General features: G+C 35.6%; 1 protein-coding gene across 3 annotated transcripts in view; it reads right to left on the bottom strand.

Annotated features, from left to right (window-relative positions):
• The window catches only part of olf413 (DBH like monooxygenase olf413), a 345,980-nt gene that overhangs the window by 50,126 nt on the left and 275,206 nt on the right, over positions 1-20,648 (bottom strand). For all 3 annotated transcript variants that reach the window (XM_087412835.1, XM_011064234.2, XM_011064235.2), the window contains one exon: positions 12,499-12,648. In XM_087412835.1, coding sequence (XP_087268961.1) covers positions 12,499-12,648 — 150 coding nt within the window. The remainder of the gene's footprint in view (positions 1-12,498; positions 12,649-20,648) is intronic.

Genomic DNA, 20,648 nt, shown 5'->3' with positions numbered 1-20,648 from the left:
GACAAATGCGGTGTATTTTAATTTTAATTTATGATTTATAAAAATATAAATATATATTTAAAATATAAAATGTGATAAAAATAAAATATAATAAAAAGTATAAATTGCTTACGCGATTCTCAACTTTCCCGTTTCTAATTAACTTCTATCTCTGTTCTACTTTATCCGACTTTCATCCGGCTATAAAATAATTTTGTATTTTTATACGTTCTACACGAGTCTTCTTCTGTCCAATTATTTCTTATATTCATGATTCGATCGCAAATATGACGTTCATAATAGAATGAGAAAGGATGTAAAGAATGCTCCAATACTTTAATATAAAGGCTTCAATACGCTAGAAAACTGTTGTTAAAGTATCTGTATTTGTTGCATATTGGCGTATACAAAATATATGCTCAAGCGCGTTACACGTTAGTATAGAGGAAAAAACTATTACAACCACCAATATAAATATTTCTCGATAAATATAAAGTCACTACATGCGTATATCAGCAATATTTGTAGCTCAGGCATATGTACAGCAAAGAGCGCTTTCAGGAAGTATTCATTTCGATACAGCAAATATTTTTTTATAAAAAGCCTATATGTTTCCGATACATTCGGAATGTTTGTACGAGTGATGACTTTAAAAAAGATTAATAAATGGGTTTTTAGTAAATAGATATAAAATCAAAAATTCTACACTTTTAACTAACAAAAATATAAACAGCCTATATAAGTAATTTTAAAGACAAGTATACGGGAGAAAATTATTTGAAAATGTATTTTTATTAAACAAAATTTTTTCATGTCTTAATAAAAAAACAATATCTTTTGTATATAAATTTCTGGTTATTTAATATAAATCTCTTTTTAATTTGCATGATTTTAAACCTTAGCTATTTAACATGTTGGTGCAAAAATATTCTTTTTATTATATTTCTTATACGTGCTCGCGCACGTTATATCTTGAATATTTCAAATTACTCCAGAAAAAAAGATAGTAGAGAGTTTTTGCAATAACGTGAATCCAGATGCGGTGAACGCTAAAGTCACAAAATCATTTTCTTAATTAATTGTTAAGAAGAAGATAACCTGACCTTAGCGTTCACCATATCGCAAAAACTCTCTATGAAATAGATGCTCCAATTTTCATCGATTGACTTCCTGCGCACGAGTCAATATCGCGTTCGACATCTTTCAAGGAAACATTGGGACAATTCCAGGCGATACGCGCACGAAAACAATTTCGATTACTGCCCTCATATTTCTCCGATTATGGCGAACTGCGAGCTTTCGCGGATTTTATCGCGTTGCCTTAGTTTAAAGAAGGATTCGATAAGACAGCGGGGGGGGGGCGGGGGAGGGGAATGTAGGAAAACGAGAAGTCGAACGCCCCGGGATTGGAAAGCGCTCCCGGCATCGATGGTCGCGCCAGAGGAAAGAGCCGCCGATAACAGAGGTAGAGAAAGCGACGGTTCTGGTATATCGCAAAGTAAATCCTTCTAGGTAAATGTCAGTTTGCGAGTTTTTGGCCGATTGGAAAACTTGGAAGGGCAGCGGTGCAAGGAGCAAGGCAAACTTCTCCGAACTGTCATTAGTTACCGAAGAACGTATTCCACTTCCCAGTGGTCTTCTGCCTCCTCAAACCCCTCCCCTCTGTCCGTCCCTCCTCCTCGTCTCTCTTTAACAAACATGTTGACAAGAGGTAGATTGCTCGCGCGGAAAAAGCAGGGAAAAGTGGCATCTGCTATCCTTTCTTCTCTCTCATTCTATTCCTTCCTCTTTGTCCTTTTTCTTTTAGAGTGCAATTTGTGGTCATTACCACACGCGGTTAGTTTTCCCTTTGTATGCACTTCCGGACAAATTTCATAAACGAGTGCTCCCGTTACCCGTGCGCTTGCACCTCTTGATCGTCGCCAAGGGCATTGCCGAACTCCAGCGACGCGGGAATGTAGTCGAATGTATGGCCAATACCTAACATTTAGAGCGCAGACCCCCCGAGGATAATATCGGACAGGATGGAAGTTTAGGATGAATAGAGGCAAATTGAATAGCGGTCAAGGAATATGTTCTCTGAACAAAGAGAAACATCAATCAAAAATTGATCAGTTCGTTAGTTAAATTTTAATTAATTTGCATATTTGTTTTATCAGTTTCTCTAGAGAGTGAAAAATATTGTACAACTATCCTTGAAAAAAAGTGAAAATACAATATTTCACTTCTTGAGATAATTTTCACTCTTTTTAGAATGAATTTTCACTTCAAAAAAGTAAAATCTCACTTTTTTTTTGTGAGATTTCACTTCTTTAAAGTGAAAATTTATTCTAAAAAGAATGAAAATTGTCATTAACTTTTCAAGACGTGAAGAGATTGATTTTCACTTTCTTGAAGTGAGATTTCACTGCAAGAAATTTAGAGTGTATACATATAATTTCTTTTAAAAGTAACACATCTAAAAAAAATAAGTTCTTTTGAAAGGGACAAATTAAGATCAGAGTTTTAGCTTTTTTAAAACACGAGAGAGACTTTCTACTAAAAAAAATGTATACATATATACTATATATTTTTCGTAAAAGAATTAATTATTGATTTGAAACGATATTCATAAATTTGTATGACAAGCGCGAATTTTCAAGAAAATTCGGTAACTGTGATGTAAGTGTGAAATTTCATTTCAGTTTACAAATTGATAAAAATAGGCAACACCAACGGAAGCAAGTAAACCGTCGAATAAAAAAATTCGTAATATGCTCACGTTATCGTAAAAAGATTGAAGTGCCTCTTAACGATTTAAACGCTATATCAGTGTTACTATCAAATACTTTGTAAGGGCAAAAAGTGTTACGATGTTCAAGAAAAAGTGCTCTTTATTTTCACATCAAATTATTTCTATTTCTGCACTCGCGAGTTACAAGATCTTCACCGCGTTTTTTATAGCCACCGGTGCGACGTCAGGTGCGACGAGGATCTCGCTTAGGCTTTGAAGAGAGGCTTTGATCAACAAGGCTTGACTTGCACGCGGAGCGTGATATTCAATTAAAATTAAATCAGTGAGATGATAATTGTCTCCAAACGCACGTAATCTCGCGCTGTCTGCCGTGAAATATCCTAGAATTTTTGCTATGTTATTCCTATCGTACTAAATAGTTTCTTCCTTTCTTCCTTTCTTTCTTCCTTCCAGTGAGACCTATATCTTTTCTCTACATCCCCTTTTCCTTTCCACCTACGAATGGGATATGTATCCCCAATAAGCCCACCGTTCGTACCACACCTGGGCGAGCGTTCTCCTTTCTCGTCCTTTCTTCTACCTCTTCTCTCCCAACGGCATCGATCAAATTCGATTTTCCTTTTACATTCAGCCAAGCTATTCGGAATAGTGATCAGTTTCACCGTCCAAGGAAGGAGGACCTCACATATACTCGGGCTGGTCTCTCTTTTCCTCACGCGTCACACGCGTATTTTCTGCATTCCCGTCTTTGTCCATTCAGCCCTTCGTCTCTCTCTTTCCGTTCGTTCTCTTCACTGTAGCAAATTCGAGAGCAAAGTGGTAAACTAGATAGGACTATGGATAGGAGTGGAATAGAGGCAGAATCGGGTCACAGCTAGCCAATCCCTTCTGTAGGGCATCACCAATCTACCCACTAGTCACATAGACTACACTACACATAGACATACGCTTGTACAAAGATACATACATGCGCGTTGCATGCGAAGGCTTCGTTATCAACTCTTCCTAGGATTCCTCTGACAACTTTCTCATTCACCCTTCCCTATTTTCTTCGTAGGTGAAATTCGTGATTAATTCACAAATTTCCCCCGCTCCATATATCATCTTCGCAATTTCTACGTAGTTCCGGATTTCATAACCAGCGTTTATTCATTATTCTTACTTACATTGTGCATCACATTTCCTGCTTATGTGAATTGTTATTTGTCATCCGTAGGATTTCTCTGTTGTTTCTAAATTAGTTTCTTTGAATCATTTATAGTTTCGCTTCAAATTGTGTTTATAGTATTATTATTATTTTATGATATCTGATTAAGTTATAAAACAAGAGTTTATACTATTCACGAAATCTTCATATCGTTTTTATAATGTTAGATTCATTATTTTAATTTTGATTCCTGGTTTCAAAATAAAATCTGTTCGTTGTTTTATTAAACTCAGAAATATCTATTTTTTGATAAAACTTTTTACATAATCATTGCATTTGTATATTTAGTTATTGCCTTCAGTTTTTACCTCGGTCTTTTTTATTAATATAGCTGAAAGCTTATTTATTGGAAAATTGAGTTTTTGAATACAAAATAATTGAAAATAAATCTGCACAATGTTACACAATATATTAAATATACATATACTCTCGGGACTAGAAATTGCATTTGTTCATTCTTTTGCTTTTTCTCTTCTAGAAAATTTGTTCCTTTCGTAAGTCTCATGTGTTCTCGCGGAACGTGATGCACTATTTTGCGGTGTATCTTCCTCAGGAGGATTTCACACGAGTGAACCTCGTAAGAAACTCATGAACCGCGGAGCCACGTATGTATGAACGGCATCGCGAGTGTCTCACAAAGTGGAAATTTCAAGTGACGTCGATCCGGAGCTGCATAATGCTGCGTCGTCGCGCGAAATCCCCGACCGGCATGACTCGCGCATCGGCTCTTCAAAAGAAAATCCTCGGCGCGGAACTTACTCGGCTTCTCGCATTACGCTCGGCTCCGTACAGTTCCGAACTGTTCCAAAAACTGGGACTGATCGGATTCCCAAACTATTCGAATATAGAACAATCTTTTCAGCGTTCTTCGGCTGAGAAAACATTTACACCACGACTTTGCACTAGTATTAGTATGATAAAGTAAATTAACTCTTCTGTCAATACATCTTGAAGTTTAAATAGTAAAAATTTGTATCTTATTAAGTAAGAAATCCTATTATAATTTTTATCTAATTAAATAAGAAATCCTATTTTCAATCAAAACGAATTTCTGGTGTTTAAATATAAAAATACAAAAATATATAATTTTTATATTTTTCTACGAATTTTGTTTGATTCAAATCTTGTTCTTCAAGCAACAAAGAACAGTTTTGCATGGATTTTATTTCGTTTTGACATTTACATTTTCAACAGGAATTTTATAAAATACAATATAATAGTAAAAATAAGTTACGCATAGAAAAGGGTCCGCATAATGAAAACTTATACTCTTATTTTTTTAATCGCACACCAAAATTGTTTCAACATTTACTTAACCCGCTTTTAATTTAAAACAGATTTCTTAACTCTTTTCAATCAAAAAAGGGTAAAGCATAATAAAGTAAATTAACTCTTCTGTCAATACTCGAAGTTAGTAAAAAATTTTATCTAATTAAGTTAAGAAATTCTATTTTCAGTTAAAACAAATTTTGGCAAATTTGCTTTTTAAATCAATGATTAATAAAATCAAAAATATTTATATATTCGAATATAGATTCTTTATAAAACATAGATAAAGCAAACGTGCAATGTCAAAAGTTATCAGTCTTCTGTAGTATAACGCAATTTAACAGAGAATAGAATTCCGTGGTCTTCATTCATATTTTCAACACAATGCCAATCCGAATTCACGTGGCTGTGCGGCTAACCGCTGAATGCGTCCCGAATGCGTGCTGACAATCGCATTGGCTTGTATTGTAGAACGATGTTGCGCGTCGTAAAACGAAGAAATAAAACTTTCGTTTGCAATTGTGACTTAACAGCAACATCGTAATGCTTGTTTATGTTTTCGATAATATTATCAACGACAAAGTTGCAAAATGAAAAACGGTACTTGATTCGCGTGATTAAGAATAATCAAACGTAAAAACTCTCTTCTTGTATGTCTGATTGAAAGTTTAGAGACTTAATAATTTATTTAATAATATACTTAATTATAGTGTGTTATATAAAGTGTGTAAATGTATAATCAGTGTTATACATTTATCTATATATAAATTTGATAAGCTATTATTTAGTGAGCTTAATAATGTATAAAAAAATTTTATATCAATTTTACTTTTTCTGAATTTTTTGAAAATTATAGTAACAAATCATTAATATGGGTCATTCAATCGGAAACTAAATATAACTTTCGAAAACTAAACGCAATTAAAATGTAAATAATAGATGTAAGATGTATGAGACAGACATTTCTCTGGTACTGAAATAAAATCTGACCAAGAGGACACGTCAGCTTTTATAGTCTCTCGTTCCCTCACACGATTGCTAACAATACAAAATGCAATATACTGTCGCGGTCGTAATACTGTCCAATGTATCATTCCACTTCTATCAAACCGAAAGTCGTGCTGCACCACGGCCAACAATCGTGTGACGAAAGGCTAGCCCGCGAATTGACACGGCAATAAAAGTAACTGAGTGCGGCAATCGTACGAAGCGACGGTATACTATTCGCGAAATTCCGTCGAAAACGGTGCTCGCATCGCCATAAATCTAACCAGGCAGATCCACCGGTGCGATACTCCAACGTAAGTGGAGTAGCCAGGGGTTCGAGTAACTCCATATCGTTACAAGTCGCCGCGATGACCGAGTCGAATACGTACGAGTGCCGTGAAATTGAAAAAATTGATTAATTCCGCTGGTGAAGGGAAGTTTGAATATGTAAATATACTGTGTGGATAGGTGCTGTATATTTTCTGTGTAACCACACAGATGGTGCACGTACATAAATGGTAAGGAATATATGACATAGTGTTTTCTGAGCTTTTACAGTAGACTTGCAGTAGAAGTGTGTACTTCTAAACAAATTCGAAGTAAGATTCTCTTTTACGAAAACGAAAAACGAACGCTAATTATGGAGTTTTCAAACATAAAAATTTAAACTTTTGACAAATTAAACTTCAAGAGCGTATAGACGGAACAAATTTTTAATTAACTGTACGATACGAAATTGCGAAAGTCATTTTCGTCGATTAAAGAACATTTAACGTGAAAAGTTTTAGTCCGCGCGTAATTTTTTCTCATAAATCTGTATATTGGAAGTGCACAATTTCTATGTACAAAATCTACTCGTGGCCATAAATACGATAATTAAGAATTTATTTCTCTGGTAATTTTACTTGGATCCTACATTAATTTAATTTTCCTAAGAATCCTATTTTTTAATTGAAGCTTAGCTTACAAATATATTTGTTCAGTTCCATAAATTGCGCTGATTTGATTTTTCCAACTTGAAATGCAAGCGTAAAATTAAACCTTAGAAACTTCACAGAACCGAAAAAAATGTATTTGTAAATCTGCATATAAATATTATTAAGCGAGATCCGTTTCGACCGAAAATAAGATACTTTCTCTTATTTGAATTATTCTTATTGATCTAATTTCCATTTATAATTTTAAATTGGCGTTCATGTCACTAAAATATTTAATTCCGCAACATCGAAAATAGTAAGTGAGCGAATTTTCGTTGAGAAAATATCCCACAAATCGATTAGAAGACAATCATTCAAAGTTTGACACGAAGGTTACGAAGCATCTCAGTTACAATGGCATGCTACAAAGCTGATACAACGGTATAGTTGTATGTACTACGTAGCATCGCATTTACGTCTAGTATACCGAAGTGCCGAGGTCACAAGCGGGTGCAGCTTAACACATCGGTCTATTGTAACTTTCCGGCAACCAACCCCGCCATTGTTTCTAGCACAGGTATTCGCCGATATCGCTAATTAATTTGTTCTCAGGCAGCCACGCTTCTAAAACAACTACGTAAAAAAAAATAAAATAAAATAAAATAAAAATAAAACCAACATCGCGAAACGAAATGTGCCGTAGAGACATTCCGTTTGCACATCTAGGATAAAAGGTTCTGTGTTTCATTGGTATAATAAACAGAACTATACAAATAATGTCGAGCAAATTTAAACATTTTTCTACCGTAGTCACGTCGGAAAATGGATTCGTCTCCAGATACATTTTTTTTTTCTATAACGAACAATGGATTTTTTCATGATTTTTCATCGTGTATGATTTTTCATCGTACGAAAATCTGGCGGAAAAACGGAGGAACGTTGCGGAATGAATTAGAAAAATTGTTCGAGAGCTTCGTGCGCGCGTGGCCTGGCAACTTCAGTTGCGAATTGTACGGCTGTCTGCATCGGCGGAAAGGTGTGCGAAATTGGGTTACGGGCATGACGGTGAGTTAACCCTTTATGAGGCTATTCTAACTTCGCAGTTGTACAATGGCATTGTTCTTATTTCCTACGTAGTGTCATGCGGTGCCTTCCGCGACTCGTTGAAACGTCATTGCGATGTTTTATATGAAATACTGGCAGGATACTAAAGACGAAATTACACAATGTTATAGCTTCATAAAAATCAACAATCCGATGAGTACAAAAATATATGACAAATCGATAAACTCCACGAAAAGATACAAATCTTATCTTGCTCTCTAAATTTCTTGAAATCTCACTCCAAACGAGTCAAAATATTGTCACTAATAAAAAAGAGTAAAAAATTCATTCCAAAGGAAAGAAATCTCTTTTTTTTTGGAATAAATCTCACTCTAAAAAAAAAGAGTAAAAATTTGTTTAAGAGAGTGTAAATTTTTCAACTCTTTTTCAATAATAGCAGTATTTTATTTTTTTTGGAGTAAAATTTCACTTCAAGAAATTCAGAGAATTCACGCTGTGCTCTTTAAAACATTTAATGGTTTCGTTCCACAAACATATTTAAATTGTTAACAAAAAAGTTTATCCGTTAATATTAAATAATATAATTAATAATACAATTAATAATATATTTAAATTTCAAATATTGTAAACATTTACTTATTCATTTCAAACTAGCGAGGACACATTAGATATACGTCTTGTAAAAACTTATTTCCTGGCCTTAGGCGCTATGATCACATTTAAAAGCAATATGTTCGACGAATGAACGACGTAGAAAGTTCACCGTTCGCGTACTTGGCAGCGCAATTGGAGATCCGGAAAAATTGTCGACCTACGTACGATCGTGGAAATCTCCGGCTCTTAAATTCGGATCGAGAAACTCGAGATAAGCGTCGCGATAAAGTATGAGCACAGAGACGAAACTCGAGAAGTAATAACTCCCTGAGGCGATCTCAATATTTGATTTCTATCGATGACACAAACGGGACGGGATTCTTGATAACATCGGCACGACACTACATTTCGCGAACGTATTTCTGGAACAAACATGTCGCCGTGTGTATCTCGTCGAAAAAGTAAGCATCCATCTTCGTATTCTGTTACGTCGATGAAGATCGCGGGAAAATATCGACGTGGAAAAATATGGTATTCCAATCGAAGGGTTCAAACACGAGGATACGCGCGATATTTTTCACGTAATTCTGTCTTGCACAGCACAATTTAACGACCATCATATTGAGAGCGTAAGTCTAGTTTTAAAACATTACTTGCTGTTTGAAGAACGCGACTGTATACAGATTGTGCGTTTGTTTTAACAAGATATTCGAAATTGTATCTACAACATTTTAAAAATAACATATACACTGAAAAAAAATTTACTAAATTTTAATAAATATTTATTTGAATAGTACTAAATATTCTAACTAAATATTTACTAAATGTAATATATATTAGGTGTTGGAATTAATTCGTAGCGTTTTACAAAGTATTTATAAGTTTTAAAAGTACTTTCATTAATGTATTTTTTAATGCTCATGTGAAATAAATAACATTCTTTCATTAAAAAACGCTACGAATTAATTCCAACACCTAATATATATATATATATATATATATATATATATATATATATAAAATAAATATATGTAGAATTAATTCCTAGAGAATCTAATTTCAATAGGTATATTATTTTTTAAAGTTTGCGAAACTAAAGCTTTATTATGTTCTAGAACCTACTTTAATATTTTTCATTATCTTCAATAAATAATAATCTATTTTTTACGATGAAGATATTTTTATTAACATATTCTAAAATATTGGAGATGTTAATATCAAAGTAAAATAAAAATAATAAAACGTCAATCCAGACATCTTAATCTTATAAGTTTAAAATTATTATACCGTGTTATTCTCTGTTATAATATGAAAATAAATGTAAACTAAGAAAGATGATTTCGTAATTGATATGTTGAAAGATGCGATGCTTCGGCGTTAACTGAAAATTCGTTAACTGAAAATATCGTTTAATTCGATGTTACGTAACGCGGGGGAATTCGATTTACCACGAGCGAATATTTACGAACACGTACGGCGTTTATCCACGTGGCATCGAGCGGCAACCTCGATAGCGATGTGGCTGCAGCGAATTATGCACGCGCGGGCAGACGATGAGATCGCATCGCAGCGAGCTCGCCCGAAATTGATGCGCGATAATAATACGATCAGGTGGAAAATCGAGCCTCGACAATTGTGTGCTAAGCGTGCTGTTGGTCGATAACGTGTCGCGAGATTCCGTAGAAGCGATAGCGAAGTGATGATAATAGGGACTAATAAGCAGTCGGGGAAAATGCCGATCAAATAAAAAGAATATACACATTTATGTCGTATATATAATAACCATTGGATATTCCCAAAAGAGCTTTGTTAAATCTTACGTTTTTTTTTTCCTTACTTATCTATATTTATCTTTGCGAAAGGTTGAAAGATAAATGGATTTTTAATGTAAATTTGTTATCTTTTTTCGGACGATTTTTGAAAAAATTTAAGAACAAGACAAATAATATCAATAATGTTAATAGTATATCAGTAGTATTTTCTAATAACAGATAACAGGTCCAAGATATTTTTTTGGAATGCTAAAAGTATTACTGTGTGTATTTTCCTTATATTGAAAACAAACAATATACCTGTTACACAAAACCAATATTTTTATTGTACTTTTCTGAAAGCATCAGGTGTACAAAGAGATTTCATACTAGAACGAATCCATGCGAAACTCAAAAGCAGTAACACTCTAAACGATAGAATTACGCAACAACGCAATAAAATTTCCATCTCAGAGATCTGCAGTTTCACTTAATAACTTAAAGACACCCGATTACAAACTTAAGATTGAAGATGTACGATTTTTACAAGAAACTGCGCATTTCTGTCCACGTCGAGTGAATAGGTCACAAAAATACAATTTTATCGCTTCTTCTTGTCCTTCTTGAAAACTTACAAGACGGCAAATCTAAGAAAGCGAAAAAACAAGCGAGAAGTGCCAATTGCAAGTTGTGCATTAACTGTATATTACTTCTAACTAATCTTTTAAAAGAGAGCTTTATTTTGCGGATCGCGATTTATCGAGAAACATAACTGCGTATCGATGGCGCTATGAGACAGTTCAGAGTTTAGGTCTTCATGACCGCATCGGTCGCTATAAATTTCATGTTGCGTTACTTGAAACAGATCGTAACACTGGCGTAATTTTTTTCTTTTTGTTAAATCTGTGCCAAGCACCTTCGAGCAACGAGCACGGTTCTATCGCACAATCTATTTCCAAGTTAATTACCGGCGAAATAAAGAAGTAGGTCGGGCTGTCCTACAATGAGTACAGAATATCGCGCAGGAAAATTGCGATAACGAGCCGCCGAATTTAATTCGAGTCCAGATTCAGAGCGTAAAAACATTTTTTATGACCGTGGATGTAATATATGTAATTAAATGCGGTAATTAACCCATACTTTTGTATTTAATATTTTTACATGTGTACGCTTTGAAACTAGCGAGTATAATTTTTTTTTCAACTAATTCCAAGTTTAAGTCTTTATGAGAAAAAAATTACGTTTGTGTATGCACGGACATTTGTATTAATTAGGGTAACGAGAACATTTTCCGTTTTAATGTGTAAAAACATAAATAAGACCGAAACTAGAAATCTACTTTTCCGAATAGATAAACGAAATTCTATTTACCTTTACCAGTTAAAATGGTAGACTGGACATAAACATTCCGGTAAGCTGAGTCTATTTATGTTAATGAAGATAACTGGTATAAAATCTACTCATCTACGGAAAGAATGGTTTTTTGAAATAAACTATCTAAAAATTTATCTAAAAATTTATCTAAAAATGTAAAAATAATTTTGGACTTTAAATTAATTATGGAGGACGCCCGAGCTTTGCTGAAATGTCAAAATTTCTTGCAACATTGCTCATTTAATTATATTTGGATGTCCAGCACAATTATTTTCAGGTATGTATTTAAATTTTTAGATACTTCAGCAAAATCGCTCTTTTCTGTATAAGTAAATTTTTTTAAATTATATAATCCTGTCTGTAAGTTCAATTTATGTTATACTTGTCTATCATATTTTTAGATACTTTAGCAAAATCGTTCTGTACAAGTAAATTAAAAAAAAACTATAATCCTGCCTATAAAATCTCATTAATCTTTTTCTACACGATATAAACGCCTTTACCTTGATGAAACTAGTGTAAGATAAGCGCGCTAAGTAAATCTCGCGTGCTTTTGTGTAGACTCCGCAGGAAATTGTCCTGCGTTCCACCTTTCAGAGTTGCATAAATCGCATCACTTACCGTGATCTTCAGGTCCCGCGGGTCGCATGTGTCGTATCGTCTACTGAAGCGAAGCACTGTGTGCGTCTTGTTCTCGTAACCCAGTAAAAGTCGGTAGTCCTGGCTCGAATCCATCTGCGGATCTCTGCTGGCGTCCTTCACGTGCCGGTCCTGGAAACAAGCGACGACTTAATGTTAAAATCCGTGCCAACTGTATACCATAAAGTACCATGCATTGTCGAGACTCTCTGCACGTACTCGCGACACTTTTCTTCTCCCCGAAAAGTTGAGATCGTCGCGGTGAAAGGGTTACACGTCAAGAAGAAGAAATTCGAGACCGGAAAAAAAAGTTGTGCCCTCAACTTTTTATCGTTGAATATAAATTTTTTTTAACATTTCTGTGAGCAAAATGAGAAAAATATAAAAATACGCCGTCAATAATTCTCGAGTTTTTACTACGAGAAAGTATCGACAATATCGGATGTTCCAATATTGGAACTTCATAACGAATAGATTAATATTGCTTCACATTTATTCGATGAATATTCAGCGAATATTCTAATATCAGATGACGCGCTGCATACGGGATATTAAACCGTTACTTAACGAATCATGACATGAATGCGGCCCATCGACACTTGCAGCGGGGGTCATCTTTCAATTCTAGACGTGTGCGAATGAGGAAGGCAGCTTTTTCTCTAACGAGCTAGGCGCTCGTCGACAAGCATCGGCCAATGTGCAGAGACGCATCACCGGTATGTACTTAGCCTGTCCTACTCGTTTCAAATTTATCCGCGATGCCGGCTCGTTACCGTTAGCAGTTAACAACTGATTGGTCATTGACTTCGTACGTAAATGAATGGACCCTGCACCATAATTTGCCCGATAATATCCGCAAGCGCGCGCACGCCTTTACAGCCATCTCGCTCGGTTTTGCGCGCGAATGACGCGAAATTGGATACATCTCTTGTAATAATAATCGATCCTCGTAACGACGACGATCGTGGGACCGACAAACGCTTTCCCATGCGTGACCACTTGCATTTACAGTTAGCCGACATCGTGAACTGGCAACGCTCTTGCGATCTCGCGTGAAATACGAATTTATTGCTCGGCCCGCCGGCGACGTATGTTTTTTTCTTTCCTCGCTAATTCACTCCGTTTTTCACCAGTGCGACTAGTACTACAAGCCTGGCAAAGCCTGCTAACTTGGCATTCAAGTCAAGTTCTTCTTGATAATTGATACATAAAATTCATATTACCTCGATATCACGAAAATTATAGCGCCAACGGCTTTTCTTTCTTGTCAGCTGAGTGACTAGGTGATAAACCTATATAAAATGTTTGCTGCTCACTATCTATTTTTTTTTCTGATTTATATCGTGGACACTTATCTTACTACGCTTCGATTTTTATTTTTATTTTTTTTTTTCATTGAATGATTCATTTAGTCTTTACCTTAATTTATTATATTGATTGAAAATCTTTCTAGTTGGATAAAATTCGCACTTACATGCAGCCTTTTATACTGCAAAAGTTTATGCCGACATATTATCGTGCAAAACTTAATACAACGAAACGCTGCCGAAGAAAAAGCCGGAAGGCAGCACTATCGACACTATGAAAATATTCACGAACTTATTATAGCTGCTATTTTATGAGGCTGCGTACTATGTTTAAGATATGCTCAACTAGAGATTCTAGAAAGGCAAGATGCTTTGAAGAACTTATACGCTTCCATTGTACCATAAATCCGGATAATGAGATTGAACAGATAAGTCACGTAATATCGACTACGGTTTTAGTAAAATTAATATTTTACCCTACTTAAAAAGCAGGCGGGGATTGTGATAACGATCGACGAAATAATGAACTCTCATGAAAGATATTCAATTAAACATATTCTTATTATTAATTTTTAATTTTTTTATATATAATACAACTATTTGTATACTTGATTATCGTATACAGGATGGCAAAAAGTTTGACTACAAAGTTTTGTGTGTTTGTTAAATCATTTATAGTAAGGTCTATTTAAAAAACAAACTCTAGAGTGTTACTTGTATTTTATTATAATATAAAAAAAAGTATACCAAAAAGTTTCATCGATTGATGAACTGAAGTCCGCTCTATTGGCTGCTTGAGAAAATTTATCGATAAAAAGATTCGCAATTATTAAAGCTTCTAAAAATTATTGAAACAAGAGATAGTCATTTTGAATGTTAATTATTATTTTTGACATTCAATAATATAATAACTTGACACTCCAGAATTTGTTTTTATAATAAATATACATTACTAATGATTAGATAAACACAAAACTTTGAGACCCAATTTTTTGTCATCCTGACTGTTTCATTTTATACTAAAACTTATGAAATGTTCACACTCTTTTTAACTTGTAAAGTCACAATTTTTACTTTAATTTTTATTTGGATTCGAATTATATTTAAGCCCGTGTCACACTACGCATTGGAGACTGAAGATTGCGAATTAGAGATTAGAATTCGACTAGATAATTTTATTTTTAATCCGTTTCGTCCTGATTGGCTTAATTCTGACCTTCAATTCGCAATCCTCAACCTCCAATGTTATAGTGTGACGTTGGGCTTTAGATATTTTACTCTCATATTTTTGATATTAAAGAAAATAACCGATGAATAACCAGAAAATGCTGAATAATCATAGCGGTGACTTTAAATTTTTGCTAATTATCTAACACGCTCGGTCGCTTTTGTTCCGAATACCATCGGGCCTTTTTATTGTACGCGCGCACCGACTTCTTGCGCGATGTCGATATTAGAATGCCATTCTATCGTCTTACAAAGAAACGGCTGTTGCCGACAAAAACCAGCGGCGTCGCGCCTGCTTCGCCCTTTTCCCTCGCCGATCGAGTTTCTCGTTCGCGACGATCGTCGAACCGAGACGCTGCGAGCTCCCGTCACAAGGGAGACAAAGGGCGAGAACGAAGGCAAAAGTTTAAGGCGAATTTACACGTAAATCTCTGACGATGTTGATCAAAATCATTGAAAAAGGGAAAGTAAAATGACTCGAGTAACCATTACTAAACCCTTTCATCAAATTTAATTTTTCACCCCTTTCCACTTTCATGTTTTACAAAGTTCCAATTAAAAATGTAAGAGTGAAAATGAGATAAATCCGTGCAAAATTGTTCCTTCGTTCAAAGAGCAGTTCGAGGAGTCATAACGAAATTCATAGAAAAATATAAAAATTTTTAGTGTTTAAAATTCAATATAGGTACTCGAGTATTCATGCATTGACAGAAGGGTTAAACAAAAAATTGTTGAATAATAAAAGAGTCGGCCGTTTTTTAGCCAGTTTGAACGATCAAACTAGATTAAATAATGCAAAATAAAGCAAGCTGTGGAGTTTTATTCCGCTTTTTGTTTGATTCGATTTGTAGAAGCAAATTAGTCTAACGCAATCCGTGTTTCACGCGCGATATAACGATTTTACAATTAATCCCCTTTATTGCATTCGGACTGATCACGTGCAATAATGATACAAATCGTGAGTACCGCGTGTTCGACGTGAGAAATTGTGGGTTATGAAACGCGGGAGGAAAGTTGAAAGTTGGGAGTTGAGAACTCAGAAAGCTGAGAGAGTTTAGGAAACCAACAGCTTACAATCGTAAACTGAGAGTTTATAGTGGAGAGAGAGAGAGAGAGAGAGAGAGAGAGATGTACAAACTTGACGCGTCTACATGCATATTCGTATAGTATGTTTACTCTTCAAGGATGATATATAATTGAGTTATTGTACGCAAATTGTACCCCCGATGTCGGCTCATTCTTTCTCACGTTGAAATTTTTAAGAAGCAACGAACGCCCGCGTCGGATCGGCCGCGAATCGGGTAGCCCACTTTTAGCGCGGTACACTCGAACAAAAACGCGTTCATCCAATTTATTTTGGATGATTCATCCGGGGTAATCATCGGGAGCGAACCGTGTAAATTCGCCTTTAGTTAGGCGACTGCGAACGGCGTGAGGCGTTCTGGGGACTCCCCCGGTCCCTTAAGGGCCGAAGACAAGTTTTTCTGCCGAGATTCCGCCGTGCCGCCGCCTCGATATAATTATCGCGGCGCGGCTGGCTCGAGTTCGGAAGAAGCGCGCCGACGCCTTCGGACGATTTCGTAGCCATTGTTCCATTGTGAAGATCGCGTCCCTCCACCCTGCGCGGCTCCCCGGCGCAGCTTTATTAAAATTTCATTTAGCCGCGAGCCGCGTACCTGCGCGTGCTGCGTGATTCTCGACGAGTCACGCGTGTTATGTCGCCTACCCGGTACCGGACACCCTTCATCCTTGTCCCTTATTCTTCGCCTGCTTCTTTTTCCCTGGGCTGATGTTCTCACCTGGGACGCGTCACGTCGCCTTTGCGGACGTCAAGATATGCGAGAGGAAAAAGAATAGGAACGGGGGCTATGTCGACTCGCGTTAGCTTCAGAAAGGGCGAACGCGCGAAAATAATTTAGTCGAGAGAAAGGTGAGAAATTGAGTGAAAAGCTGAGGCTCAAGTATTACGTAAAATGAATACACTTTTCGAAACTTTTGTGGAGAGAAAGCTTGAATTGCAAAGTGCATGCATCAGTAAATGCGATTGATTAAGAATTTTTTGAATAATATTTATTTATCAAATATAATATTAATTTCGATACGTATTTGAATAAGATTTTATATATTAAAATTTAATTTAGTGAATATCATCAATTTTGAGCAAAAGGTATGTTAATATAAATCAGTAACAAATAAACATGTTAAAATAACGAATCGAGTGAATTATCACTCCGATATTCTTGCTTTAAGTACGACGTAATTATATCCAGGAATTTAATTTAAATAGACATAATGATATTTATGAGACTGATTTATTATTTTTGCAAAAATAAAATTGATTGAAGTAAAATTAGAGATCAGTACTTAAATAAATATTTCACCCGTTAATTTTGCAACAATGTTTTCGTGACTAATTCATTTGTAGCTTCAGATTGCCTGTAGCCATGTGTCTTGCAAATTCTTTTCGTTGTGCGACTGCCTGCGGACGGTATGCGGTTACTCAAAGGTAAGAGGGCCGTCTGACGAAGGATTCGAATTCTTGTACGAGAAAGAGCTTTAGCGGCGACGACAAGGCTTTGAACCTTGGGCGAGTCGGTATTGCTTCTAAGTTTGGCGTTCTGATGAAAAATTGGAAGAAAGTACGTATGCGTTCGTACTTAAATGTTTTTCATATCTCGCAACTGAGATATCGAGCTCTGACTCGAATACAAGATATCGCGATGAGATGCGAAGAAATATACCTTACCTCGAGAAAATTGGCAGACCGTGAACGACGATGGCATAGATCTGAGACTCTTACAATAGTGACAGAATATTTTTGTATTTAAAGAACAGATGTGTACACGAGATATAATAATTTTTCTAAATAAAAATATTTGACATCGTTTCATAATAATTACATTCAACGATAATTTAAATTTCGTGTCTCATTTTTCATTATTGTGGAATTCCGAAGTTCGCGCACGAAATGCGCCACGATGGAATTTCTTCACGAAGGAAAAATTCCTGCGACGTTGTCTGCCGGAACCGCGGATCGCGTTATCATCGATCGCGCCGTGAAAAATTACACAAGAAGGACGTCTCGTCTCACCTCCGCCTGTCGCATCGCATCGCGTCGCGATTCGCGGGAGTTCGCGCGAAACGATAGAGTAATAAATAATTTGCGGGCCCATCCCTCGTGCACTGCAACTTCTTCAATTTCCGCCCCCGCCGTCGGAAGTGGAGAACATATTTTTTCCATCCCTCGGCGCATCTCTTCCGCCTGCCATGACATGAGTAATCGAGAAGTCCAAGAAGTCTGTCACGATGTTTTCAACCATTGCATTTTCAACCTTATTTTGATACTCTTGCCATAAAAGTATTCGATCCTTTCCTTTTATAGAAAATCACACGAACAGCAAGTGTCATCAATTTTATAGCGCAAAGGTGGAATGCAATATAAAATCTTTATAAGTCCTCAATATATAATTTTTTACGCTTGCAACACTTTGTACTATATAAAATATATTGAGGATCACTCCCACATTTTGAAGTCTCTTCGCAAAAAATTTTATCATGATTCGAATTTTGTGTATTAAACTTTGTGTGACTATTGTGCTCAGTTTAATCATTTCTATATCGCTCTCTTCTTCCCAAGTTATTTTAAATTTTAGGATAGTTTTATTATGCAATAACATACTACAATATATTTTTAATATTAATTTATCTTACTTCTTTTCGACATAGACAGCTACGAAGTATGTTTCCGAGATCCGATTTTGCTTTCCTTGATTCTGTTATTTATATGTTATATCTTTCCTTCGCGAGCACGCAATGCAATTGGGGCGGATAAACTCTCAGACTTGTTACATCGCCCGAAATTGCCTGTTATTCGCGATTGGACTTCGTACGTTCGTCACGGCGCGAATCCGCGGTCGACGGCCAGATAAAAGGAAATCGGTTCGAGACACGTACGACAGTAAACTCGCGCAATGTACGATTCTCCATTTCGCGCTGGATGTACACGTGGGACGCGAATTTCCAGTCGTAGCAAAGTGGTGACAGCGATTGCGATTGCATCCTTTCTCTCTCGTCATGATTTTTCCAATCCATACTGTATTCTACTGTTATTTCCCAAAGTTGTTAAGAAAAAGTCATCTCAAAATGATGAAAATTTGATCATACCTTATCCTTGTAATAAAATTGCAAAATTGTATTGTATTTTCCATAAATTAAAAAATGTATTTTTCATTAATTCGATAATGCTTAAAATTTCGATATCTTTTGCTCAATTAAAAAGTGAAAGTTAATGAACTAAAAATTAATGCGATCTATGTTTAATGCAAAAAATATATAATGAAAAAAATACATTTTCAATAATATTTCTTTTTCTTGCAGTTATAAGAATTTTAATAAGCTGGTTGTATTCAGTTGAATACAATATCTGTACAAAATTAATTTCGCTTTGATATTCCTCGTATACAGTAGTTGCGTGCTTGACAAACCATTTATATATAAATATATGAAATAAGGATAATAATATAATGATGTCGGCTAGCTATGCTATGCTTTATAATACCTATTGATATTCATACGGTCGGATTAGTCCGTAATCATGAAACATCAGTGACATCAACAGGCATTATCGGCATCCAATTACGTCGCTTTGTGCATACTGGGAGCTTTGTTCCACGAATGTCTGTCTTTCCGTTCTATCGAGCGCACCACGCGAACGCGCAATCAATGCACTTCAGAGGGCAGAAAGAGACAGAGATAGACAAACAGATAGAGAGATGAGAGAGAGAGAGAGAGGTGTGTGTATGCTCTAGTCGCGCGGGCCAACGCACGCACGTATGCATTCAGTAACCGATTCCGCATGCCGGACAATTATAGCAATTATGCCGACCCAATTCACCGTGCACATTAATACTCCGTCGCGACGTCGTCGATGCTGGAGCGTCCCGTTGCGCCGATCAAACGGTTCCTCGTGCGAATGACACGAATCTAAAAGCGAATTACGTAAACCTTACACCCGATTAATGGATGTGTCGCGTGAATAGTTTGCAGTGGCGAAAACAACAAGTTGTACAAAACCGATTATTTCTTCGTCCAAATAAATGTACGTTTAAATATTGTTCATCCTAAGTAATTTATTATTAGGTAATTTATTAATATTTTTAACGATTTTTTCTTTGTACCAACTACATAAAAAATACCGTAATGTTCGTGAAAATAAATGGATTATTAATTTCATACAAGATTTAAAAGACTTTCTCTGTTTATTTAAAAGGTACTAAAAAATGTCGGTGTGGATTTAACTCGTGCAGTGTCTATATAATTCTCACCATGTTGGTGCTGATTAATTAACACCAATATAGTGGATTTAAAATCTTTGGTTTTTACATCATCACGATGTGGATTTAACACCATGGATGAGTGGATTTAAAAATGGTGTTAAATCCATGATGTTAATTTAACATCAACACAATCAGAATTATGTAGATATGCATGGTGTTAAATTTACACCGCTATTTTTTAATGTATATAATTATTCTTGAAAGGAGTTACGATCTTTGGGATTCTTTAATATGTCGAGATACGATCGTTAAAATATGTATA

This window comes from Acromyrmex echinatior, chromosome 13, assembly GCF_024713525.1.
Source record: "Acromyrmex echinatior isolate Ae372 chromosome 13, ASM2471352v2, whole genome shotgun sequence".
NCBI classification, from domain to species: Eukaryota; Metazoa; Arthropoda; class Insecta; order Hymenoptera; family Formicidae; genus Acromyrmex; species Acromyrmex echinatior.
Note: the sequence above shows the minus strand (reverse complement) of the source record. Positions and strands in the feature narration are given on the sequence as shown.